Source organism: Ambystoma mexicanum, chromosome 5q (assembly GCF_040938575.1).
Source record: "Ambystoma mexicanum isolate Mex_15411 chromosome 5q, UKY_AmexF1_1, whole genome shotgun sequence".
Taxonomy (NCBI): Eukaryota; Metazoa; Chordata; class Amphibia; order Caudata; family Ambystomatidae; genus Ambystoma; species Ambystoma mexicanum.
This window is the reverse complement of record NC_090933.1, coordinates 1,268,502,796-1,268,514,448: the sequence shown is the minus strand read 5'-3', so window position 1 is coordinate 1,268,514,448 and position 11,653 is coordinate 1,268,502,796. Positions and strand designations below refer to the sequence as shown.

The following is an 11,653-nucleotide window of genomic DNA, read 5'->3' as shown; positions in this document are numbered from 1 at the left end:
ATCTATTTTTTAAATAAAAATTTTTACTAGACCATCCCTTTAATTCTGATGTCTGTTTCGTCTCCGAGGGGGGTGAGGTGGGTGGGGGGAGGGATGGAGTTTGGGACAGGGGAGGGTGGGGAGAGTTGAAAGTTATGTGGGAATGTTTAAATCAGTCATGCCGCATTGTGCACCAAAGCTGTCATAATGTCGAAGCTTGAAAATGCATGTCTTTGAAATGCTTAATAAAAACATTTGGAGAAAAGAAAAACGCCAAAACCAAATAAGAATCCATTATATGCTGGAAGCAAGCACCTGGTAGTTGCAGGGCCCCTATGGCAGTGGGGCCCTGGTCAGCCGCACAGACTGCCCATGCCTCGGGCCGGCCCTGGTTGAGAACCACAGAATGACACGTTGTTGCAATAATGCAATGCTCTTAGCTCTGCGCGTGCCTAGACCGGGCAAGCAGTAAGCACATGGTAGAGGATACGCCAACTGCACAGCAAATAAACGTTGCTCTGTGAGAAGGTGAGGGTGTCGATGTCTTTTGCATACACGTAGACAGACCAGATGTAAGCAAGCCTGGGTGCAGCTATCCGAGCCCAAAAGCGTTTTCAAAAGTGATCTGTAGAAGGAAGAAAGCCTGGTGTGATGAAGTGGTCTAGAGCGAAATGCACGGTGTGGCAGCAATGTGGGGGGGGGTGCGCCCTCCTGTGCTATGCCGTATGATTTGCCCAGCTGCCAAAAAAAGTAGACTGTGAAAATCTCCCTTACGAAGTGGTAGCTGAAGGCTTCAAAATGGAGCTTTGGAATTGGGAAGGGACTTGGGTGGCGGCATGGGTCGGGAAACAGCAAGTATTATTATTATTATTTATTATTTCTCTGCATTTTAATTCTCTTCAGGTTGCCAGGATGCAACGGTTTGTGTGTTTCTGTTGAGTAAATCCAAAGGCAGTGTCGGGGCAATGTGCTAAAAAAGCTGCCATTATAGTCACCATAATCCTTTCCCAGCTTTTTAGCCAACTGTAGGTTGCATGCTCGGATTCGTGGGTTATTGCTCTGAATTCAAGAGATGGAACTACAACTCCCAGCATTCAAACTGCCTTTAACTAGAAATTCAGGGCTCGAGCGAGGAAGGGGCCCCTCCTGATGACCTGGAGCCATTTGGCAGTGGAGGTGTATTACATGGCGTTATTAACCTGTTCTATACCAGGGGCACCGGGACGTTACCCATGGTATAGCCCGTGGAACGGGTTAATAACGCCGTTAGCACCCTGGGTAACCAAAGCAGTAACCTGGGGTGTTAAAAAAAAAAGTAATTTAATTCTAAGAATGGGCGACGTCCATTCACTGAATGAGAATACTGTGCTAAAATGGCCGCCATGGTTGAGGAAGGTGGTGGCTCCGTACGGAGCATCTATTCCCTTTCCATGGCGGACATCGATAACATCCACTGGGAAACTGGTGCCAAATGACTGGATGCCGCTGTGTCACACACCAAAACACTACACATATAAAAATATAATCTAGTAGGTGCATTCACACTTCTACTTCAGATTCTGAAAACAGCTGGTGATGCGTTTCTCACCATTCCCAGCCCTTGCTGCAGATTCTGCCTGCAGTTTGCACTGGGCCCCTCCACTGCAGCACAGCACCTCACCCATTTGGGGGTAACACAGCAACCTTTATTATATGTTGCACGGAACAAAGCTTCCCCTGGTTTACCCTTGCCCTGAGCCTGGCATGTTCTGTGAGTGGTCAAGATACACAAGGAATGCATGGCCTCGGTGCCCTAGTTAGCTTGTGCTGACGAGATAGCTCAGAGGGTCCAGGTGCCTGCTATGGAGAGCCGCAGCAGGAAATCTGTTTTACAGTTAAAGAATAATTCGCCGGATTGTTGCAGAGTTAAACGGCGTATCTGGGAATCCGAGGTGGCAACTTTAACCCCGAGCAAGCATTTCAGGGAGGATGCAATCCCCTTTATTCTTGAATTGCATCCAAGGGGGTTTCCTAGAAGTTGGCAACACCGAAATGAAGGTTTAAGGGGGCAAATCAAGTTTCCTCAGGGTGCAGACTGACTGCAAAAGCCCCATGATGTTAACTTGAAGTGCAGTATTTCCGGTTACTTTAAATAGGTCTACAGGATAGCTCAGCTTGTTACGTGCTCGCTTCAGAGACATCCGTGTGCCTTTTCCAGTCATAGATTTGTATCGGATTAATGTGACGAATCCAAGGAGATCGTCACCTCTCTCCAAGAGGGAGCCACCACCTTTGGGACTAGGCAGGTGAGACCGTAAGCTTGACACACCGTAGGGGACAGGGTAAACGGGATTCCTCCAGAGGTCCCTCTTAGGAGTCTGGGAAACCCCAGAGTGGGGTATAAATCACTATCCCTCCACAGACATGAACACCTTTATAGGGGTATGTAGACACTAGGGTGCATGAGACTGCTATGAACTCAGTAATATTGCCTGACTGGAATTAAGATCCATGCGATGTCACATATCCATGGAGGACAGCAGCGACGTGAGAAAGCCACCTCCCCTACAGAAGCGTCACTGAAGGAACCAATCAGGAGAGGGCTTCCAGGATGCCCGCTGAGTCTAACTATGCCGACACAGCCACAGGAGTTAAAGCCAGTCACGGTGTCCCGGCCCACGGTGCGTACTAGGGCAGTACAGCCAGACACAGCGGGTGAGTAGCCGGAAGCCCCCCTACCTGCACGTTGAACGGGAACAAAGAACCTTCGAGAACCGAGGAAAAGCCCTGACAAGTGGCCACCTGCCTAGGCCCGACCGAGTGAGTGGATGAGAGCAGAGGCGTTGCTAGGGGGTGGCTTAGGGGCTATAGCCCCGGGTCTTTTGGTTGTAGCCCCGGATAGAATCTCAGGAGCTACAACCAAAAGGCTAGCTAGCCCCCAGTCCCAACAGTCCCGACATCAGCCTAGCCCCGGATCTTTTGCAGACCTAGCAACACCCCTGGATGAGAGGAACTGCTGCTGGTTGGCAGGAAGTCCAGTTGACGAGTCGCGTAAGCTGCTCCGCAGTGAGAGGAAGTCCGAGCAGACTTCAGATCCCTCTGGAGGAGCACCGCTCAATCCAGTGGCTCCAGAGCATTGGGATGTTGAAAGTAAAGCAAGAAAGGGAGAAACAAGCCCCAGAGTGGGGAACCAAGGAAGAAACACCAGAGCGGGGAGCAAGAAGGAAACAAGCCACGAGTGGGGGTTGAGCAAAGAAGCACAGAGTTTGGAGAGCGGACAGAGTCAAACCCTGCAGTGGGGTGAGAGAAAGAGACCCATCCTGAAGCGGGGAGGGAATGGAGGAGCCCTGGAAGGGGAAGAGAGAAGGAGACAGCCCCAGAGTGGAGAGAGAAAAAAAGACAAAACCCCAAGGGGGGAGAGAACAGAGAAGCCCCAGAGTGGAGAGAGAGAAAGAGACAAACCCCGGAGTGGGGGAGAGGGTGGAATGACCCCAGAGTGGGACGTGAGAAAGAGGGGAAAACCAGAGGGGGGGGGGGGGAATGAAGAGGAGTAACATCGCAGAGTGGGAAAGGTTGGCGGGAACCCCAGAGTCGTGGAGTAAGAAGCAGTGGAGCCCCAGAGTGGGGAAGAGACTGCGAGAACGAATCCCAGAATGGGGAGTAAGGGGAGACCCAGAGTGGGGATGAGATGGAGAACAGGAAAGACACAAGTCGCCACAAAGGGGAAAGACAGAGGGGGGAAAAAAAAGATTCGGAAGCAAAGAGACTTGGCTGGAGTCCCGGAACAGCACTCCAGCATGACATGAACTGTTTGCCTAGAACTGTACATACATGTGAGGGCCTACGATAAAGAGACATAGGGCCAAATTACAAGTCTGGTGGCAGAGGCACGGAACTCCAGGCAAATCTGACCTGCCAGGTTTCCTGGCCCATACTGGCATGGATGTCACTGAAGCACTGGCACACCCTTAGCAACGATGCCGGTGCTTCAGTGTCCCAATTCCCGTGGACAGGAATGGGGACTTACCCTTTCCGACGCCTGACATCCTGTTCCCGGTTGCACCGGGATATCAGGAGGCGGGAACAGAGTTATGGGGTCGCTGGCAACCCAGCGGTGGTACCGGCCGGTTACCGCCAGCCTCGTAATGAGGCCATAGAGTTGGAGCTCTGACGCCATAGTCCACCTTTTCCATAGTTCTCAAAACCCTGTCTTTGTTGTGGTGTTTCCTTTTTAGAGATGGATGAAGAGACTAGGCTAGAACAGGATCTCGGAGCGTGGACATTACTTATGTTTAGACTTTGCGGTAAATGAGAATTAGGAGATGCGGAGAACGTGGCATTGTGTTCAGACCTTAGGTTCCTTTTCTCTGCCAAAACAAGAACTATGCTATCCTTACATCTGGGGTTCGGGACCCTAGTTCACAACAAAAAGTCGTACACCTGTGCTCATCAGGATGTCTTCTAGAGCACAACAGAAACAGTGCCCTGTCCAAAAGCCTACACTTGCCTAAACTCTACCACTATAAAGTAACCAGAATAAACTTAGGAACAATATATTTTCAGCCTTGGCCCTCTTAACTGTATGGTGGTTGGCTTCTGATGCCCCTTCTTTGGTGAGGCATGTTTGCCAGGGCCTCTGCCCTGCTGCACAGTTTATGCTCGCATTCTCAATGTCTCTTAGACCATAAAGTTTGTTCCTGTCTATTCAGTGCCTCTTACTTGTGGAGCTCTGGCCCGGGTCTCCGGCTCCACCCTACCTCAGTTTTAGTATTGCTTTGTCTGGCTTGGATTTGGTGGTCGTTCGACTCCTATTGTGGCTCTTATGTTTTAGTTAGATTTCTCTTGGGGCTCCAGTTTCTCACCTTGACCTGGGATTCAATTTTTCTCAGTCCGGCTCGGTCCTCTGTGCTTTTTACCCCACCCAGGGGTTCGATTACTCCCAGCCTGCATTGGGCTCGGTTTCTCTTAGCCCGCTGTTGGTGTTTTTACCCCACTCTGAGGTTCGACTGTGCTCATCTCGCCGTGGGATTTCAGGTGCTCTACTCCACCTCGTGCTTCAGTCTCTCTTAGCCTGCATTGGGCTGTTGGCGTTCCCGCTCCCCACCTCCTGGAACCACAGAATATCTTTTTCATATAAGTGATGCTCCTTGGTCGGCTCTGGGAACGTGTCACTGCCAATTTTCCTCCTTCAATTCCCTTCTGGTGTTGTGGCTCGGGTGGAACTTGCCCTCTTTGTCAGGCTCTCATCAGGGCCGAGATGCCGGTGTCTGGGTGTGCCTGTGTTCTGTCTTTCTGGAGACGACTGCTCTGCGATGTTTGATGGGAGCAACCGTTTTCCAATCCAGGTCCGGGAGGACATGGAGCTCTCTACGGGCTATGCCATGGATCATGCCAGCCAGCTTGATGCATGCTCACGCGTTTCTTGCCACACCTTCCAGGAGGAGGTCCTTCCACGCTCTGGCTCTGCGGGCAGCTCTCCCCTCCCTCCAAGTGTGATTGGTCCTTTATCCCTCTCTCTGAATGGGGGGGCTCTCTGCTGTTTCGGTCCAAGCGAATGCAGCGCATGTCGAGGGTCAGAAGCCACATCAACCATCCTCACAGGAAGCTCTATGTTATCACACAAAGCAAGTCTCATATAATCTACAACATTATTGGGATCCTGGAAATAGGGAGTGTTGCCGATACCCTTCTAGGGGATTTCCTGTCCTCAAAGGGGGGGGGCGCATCCCCAGTGTGATCCAGCTTTCCCTGTACCCTGGGGGGGTGTTAAGCTTAACAGGGTCACCTCCCCAGTTCCAAAGGCGGTGGATCCTCCTTGGGTAGAGGGAATGAATTCCCTGGATTTTCTACAACACCCTGACATCTCAACAAGCACAGACCTTCTTTTGTACAGTAGGGCTGGAGCTTATAGATAAAGGAAAGAATAATCCCTTTTGGTTCTGAAATAAACAAACGTTAAAAAAAGTACCTTTGTGTCTGAGTCCTGCTTTTTAAAAATGTCTTTATTGGTTTTTACAATAAAAAAAATATACAACTACGTAACTAAGTACACGAGTCAGCTAAAACAACAATACGCAACAATGGGTAGAGGCGGGGGCGTAAATCAATCATATAATTTATCATAAGCACTCCAAATGTCCTCATACCTACCCAGCGACTGCTTTATACAGAAAGACACTGGGCCTCATTCAGGGGTGGACTGGGAACTAAAAGAGGCCCTGGAAAGTTCACCGGCACCCTTGTTTCCGGACTGGCAAACTACATGTTTGCCTGCTGTGGCCGCTGAGCGTGACAGGTGTGATGGTGCCGGGCGCATTGGCCACGGTAGGCAGACCCTTCATGGAAGCGATGGCATCATTAACGGTGACGGCGCAGGCGAGTCCCCACTCCCATAGAGTCATATCAGACTCTATGGGAATGGGGACTTACATTTTATCGGGTCCTGACTTCCTGGGCCACAGACTTAAAATCTCCCAGCGGCACTGGGAAGTCAGGCGCCGGTAAAATTTGACGAGTCCGGCGGCAACCCGCCAGTAGTACCTGCAGGGTTACTGTCGTACTCGTAATGAGGCCCACTCTCTCCCTACTTGAAAGGATGACAGACTATGCAGCCATTCATCAACACTCGGTCAGACATCACTCTTCCAAAATCTGAACATATGTTTCTTTGCCATTAAAAGGGCTCTGTACACCCACAAAAGCTCACCAGTGGTCAGAGCTATATTGGCAGGGAACAGACCCAATGCACAGACCAGTGACGTATGAGGGAGGGAAAGTCTCAAGACAAGAGCTATACGCTGCAAGACCTCATCCCAGAATAGGGGAACCATCGGCCATAACCAGAACATGTGCAACATGGTACCCACATCACTCTTACAGTTCCAACAGAGATTATCGGGGCGCCATTTGCAGGACCACATTTTCATCGGGGACCAATGTATGTAGTGAATCGTCCTCTGTGGTGAGTACCTCCGGTCTGAGTCAATTGTAGATCGACTCGGACCTGCGCATATGCGATTCCACCCAATATCAGATATCACATAGCCTAAGCCGGAATCCCACCGTGTTCGGATGCCAGGTTAAATCTAGAAGGTGTTTGGGGGTTTATATAGCAGAGAGGCGGAAAGTGGCATACATTCAGACAGACGCAGGACTACAGGTGGGCCATGCCCACAAGCATTCAGGGGCGAAAATAACACCTCCGAAGGATTTCTCAAAGCTTCGTAAACGACAATGCTCGGGGCTTCAACTTATTCTTGAAACACACACCTCAAAATGAAACACACATTGACCCTCATGGACTTGGGGTCAACCCCCAAATGCCAGCCCTTTGCCAAGTACACCAGGAAAGAGTGCAATTATCAATCTGCACAGCTGGATTTTTCCACAGGCCTCAGTCTACACCGAGGAAGTACTTCTCTCCCTGAACCCCTTTGCTTTTTTCCATGCCTTTATAACATGTTTAACAGGTGGAGTCGAACGAACTGGAAGCCGTTTGTCCATAAAAAACAAATAATCCACCAGAGTCGGAGCGACTGAACCTCTCTCAAGAAGGACCCAGTTTGGACAACCCACATGATGCAATTTGAGCCAATGATGTAGTGTACGCAGCGTAAAACAAGTATGTTTTGTTGTAATATTAGGGTAACCAAAGCATCCCAGGTGCACTGGCCTCAAACGAACATCCATCAGAATGTATGGTCTGACACCTTCCCCCTCCCAAAAACCTGTTGGACAAATTATTCCCAGAACTAGTTTACTTGACAGCTTCTGACCTTGTCGCATTAGCCTTACTCCAAAATCTATATATTAAATGTTGTTAAATGGTTAATAATGGCACTTATTGTTTGTGCTTAAAACTGGAAACTCCAGTGCCAACTTCAAGCACTGTAAAAAGATGAAATTATTATTTTCTTTAAGAAGCAGAGCATATAAGGCGTATGGTTGCTTATTAAGTCAATTCCCAGTGTTTAGCACACAGGGCATCTCTCGAGCTTTCAAGGCAGGCACGGCTGAGGGAATAGCTGGGGTTACCACGGGCTACCACTACCTTAGAAGAAAGGCGATGTGAAAAGAGTTTGTCTATGGTGTGTTTTCACTGAGATATCAGAACTCAAACCTTTCCAAGGGGCGCCTGCTACCTTTTTTGTATTTTTTGCAAGGAACCTGGGGTTGGTCACCCTATGTTACCTGGGGCAACCCAGACGTGGGCCCCTTGCTCACTGTGCTCAGAGAGGCACAGCTCCACCTCACTGATGAGACCCAACAAGGCTGAAACACGTGTCAGGGGTTGCTGTTGGTACTCTTGTTCAAAGGAGGTTTGCCTGGCATTTCGGTGCTGGACTGCCCTTGTGGGCGGGACAAAGTCTGATATGCAAATGGGTATTCCTCCTTTGTGAAACGTGCAGTGAGCAAAAAGCGATGGCTGCGGACTCTCAAAGTGGGTAAAAACCACAGAACAGGTTATCATGCCATGTATGAAAGGGGTGGACTTGGAACCAAAAGAGGTCCTGGAAATGTTTGGCAAAGTGCGCCAATATTACATCGTGCAAGTGATCGGTGACTGGGAGGTAGGGTAAGAGGAGCAGGACACCAGGGTAACCACACAAAAGTGGCCCATGGGGTAGAGGCCAACCGGAAAATCTCTCGACTTCCCTGTAGGCCAGTCCACCACTGAATGCTTGCCTTTTTTGTGAAAAGACAGATCTTTCCCTCTCTCTTGAGACCACTAGCACTTGACACCTGATGTCTGCACTTACCCTTGCACTTGCCACCAGCTGGCTGCTCTTTTATTTATTGTCCTTATTTTTTTTTTGTTATCCTATGTACTGCACTGCCTCCTCCCCTTTCCACCCCACACTTTTCCCCTTCACACCTCCCCTGCACTTGCGCGATCTCAATTTCAGCTGGCCTAGTAGGATCGTTGTCTCTGTCTTCCCTCTGTTTCCCCTCTCTTCGCTCGTCGCGCCTTGAAACACCGGTGTATAGGCGCGTAATAAATGCCATATCATATCATATGCATGATAGCAAAGCCCGTGCTGGAGACTAGATTGTGCTGTCCAGCAACAGGCCAGAATTGCCTGTACCTATAGGCCATCTGCATTTGAGCATATCCATCAGCTGCACGCGGAGAAGTGAATCCAACCTCTCCTATGCACTTCCAGGCGCGACTGGAGTTTGCTACTCTTGATCAAGGTGTTCCAGAGTTGTGGTCCTTGCACTGGCAATGCCCATCCTCTTTTGAGATGCATGTAGGAGCGCCGCTTATGTGCGTGATCTAGTACCTTCATAGAAGTAGTGTCTTGTTTTTCTTGTTCTGAATTTAACTCATTATTTGGGACCAGAAGAGATCAGAAACATGTTTCGAAATTTCAAAGAGGAAGTGATCTTTTCTGGACCTTTTGTGACCCTGCCAATATTTTGCTGTTTTGCATCATTTTTCATTTTCGAAATTGTTCTACAAGGAACTCATACTTGTTTATTGGTGTAATCACGGTGTATACACTAACATACATACATAACGGGGGTTGCGTGTGGTCTCGTGCAGAAGAGTTGTGACGTAGCAGTTTGGGCTGGACCGAGCCTCGTTTGCACATGTTTCCTCCCCTTCTGGCATGGCATTACCGTCTGAAGAAAGGTGGTCTGGAAGGCCGCTCAGAGCAATGCCAGTGGTGGCGATTAATTCAATGAACCTCCCAGCCATCACACTACTGTTTTGTGTACATTAAAACACAACATACCTCTCTCCCCGTGCATTGACAAAAGCTTTCCAGCGGCACTCAATGCATTCTGAACAAAAATGCACCCATTTGTTGTTCTATCAATGAACCTTAAATGTGTTTATTTTTGCAGCCAAAAGAATCAGATTATAGAGACAACTTGTATACAGGACTCGAGCCACAGACCCAGTTACTGAGACAACTTGAAATAAAAAATACATATATTTAATAAATGTTGATGACAAATTCACTAAAATGTGTGTTACTGCTCTCCAGACATTTTCTGTCTATAGTCAGGTGGGATGAAATGTGAATAAAAAGATCACAGGTAAATGCCATAGAAAGACTTCATTCATACATTTCACTTTCCTTGTTGAGCATCTCAAAGCACACATCTGCTTCTTGGAAAGTCTTATGATGTCTTCTGTTCAGAATTTGGCTCAAGCGTAGACTTACATACACGGTTCACGTGAAATGAACTTTAGTTCAAACTGGTTCCAGTAACTCCCAGTCCCATTAATAACCCTCTTAACTGTGCTGTTAGGGGCCAACAGCAAACTGAGCACAGGTGATCTGCTTACATCCCACCTTCCACGGTGGGGTTGAGGTGCCGTGCGAGGCAGCATGAGGTGACCCTTTTGCAGCGGTGGAGAGGTTCAGCAACTAAAGCCCTATTATTGGCCCTGTCAACCAGCAATGAGCCAATAACACCTCTGTCACTCCTCCACCTTAATGTCATTTGCTACCCAGGGCACCAATACATTATCTTCCTCACACCAGGTGAGATCATTACAGCAGAGAGAGGCCAGGTCCCTCTTTTGTGGTCTCCAAGTGGCCTGAAACAAGCATGCTCTTTTCAGGAAGCAAGTTCTAAGTGCAGCAACCTTGCATGACAGGCTCACGTTGGGCTGCAGTACGTAATTTGCTGCAGTTGGCCACACCGCTTCCGGAGCACCATGGCAGCGGCAGCCCCTTCAGGAGTCTCCAAGCCATGAATGGTCACGTCCTTTATGCGATGATGGTACTGGTGGGCCACGTGGCACAACACCGCGGATAGGCTGGATCCCGAAGCAATGTCCAATGAAGTGAGTGGGATGTCTGGTTGGAGGACCCCCAGCATGAGGCCACCGTCCATGTCTGCAGAGAAGTGGAGACTAACTTCTAACTTTGGCAACTGCTCCTTGAGCTTCTTCCAGACCTGGTTGGACATGATCCCAGAGGTTGACCCATCATAATGAAGCTCAAGAAGCTGAAGAGGAGCCCTAATCCTTTGCAGGAAGGACAGCGCAACGTCCTCTGCCAGGGCGGAGTTCCACACTGCAAGGTGGGACAGCCTCCTGCAAGAACGCAGGATGGTGAGAAGGGAGCTGGGCTGGAGCCTAATGGCCGGCTGCCTGTTCGCGATGAGCAGTCTCTCCAAGCTGGGATTGCTTATTGCCAAAGAAATTAAAGTGGCGTCTTCCAGCTGTCCCGAGAGATGGGTGAAGTCCACCACCCTAAACCCGCTTGTGTTGCCGGGACTGACATCGAACAAGATTCCCAGACTCTCCTGAAGCGAGTTGAAGTTGGAACCAAAGTCTTCTCCGCTAATCAAAGTCAGGCTCTGAAGCTTGGACCGTCTTAAGTGAACCAGGTGCTCAACGATGGCTGACGCCTGCGTCCCGTTGTCGTCGTTCCACAGGATTCTGACAGACTCCATCAGGTGGCCATACTGCAACAGCATTAAGATCCAGGGATGGGCGGATCCACTTTCAACCCTATTAAAAAAAGAAACACATTGTAAACAGTACATCATCTACATATCATTATTTGAATATTCAGGAGGTAGGTGTGCTTTTATTCTTTTAGTAGATAAGTAAACTAGAAGTAAGATGTATTCACCCCCTTATCAAGCAGATGTGACACTACCTGTGTAACACATGGGATTGGCCATGACTCTTGGCCACGGGAGGGACTTTGCGTGTCTTTTTCTCCTG

General features: G+C 49.2%; 1 protein-coding gene across 1 annotated transcript in view; it reads right to left on the bottom strand.

Annotated features, from left to right (window-relative positions):
* Window positions 1-9,806: 9,806 nt before the first annotated feature.
* The window catches only part of LOC138498703 (uncharacterized), a 95,745-nt gene continuing 93,898 nt past the window's right edge, over window positions 9,807-11,653 (bottom strand). The window contains exon 16 of the mRNA XM_069622350.1: window positions 9,807-11,434. Coding sequence (XP_069478451.1) covers window positions 10,576-11,434 — 859 coding nt within the window. The 3' untranslated portion in view covers window positions 9,807-10,575. The remainder of the gene's footprint in view (window positions 11,435-11,653) is intronic.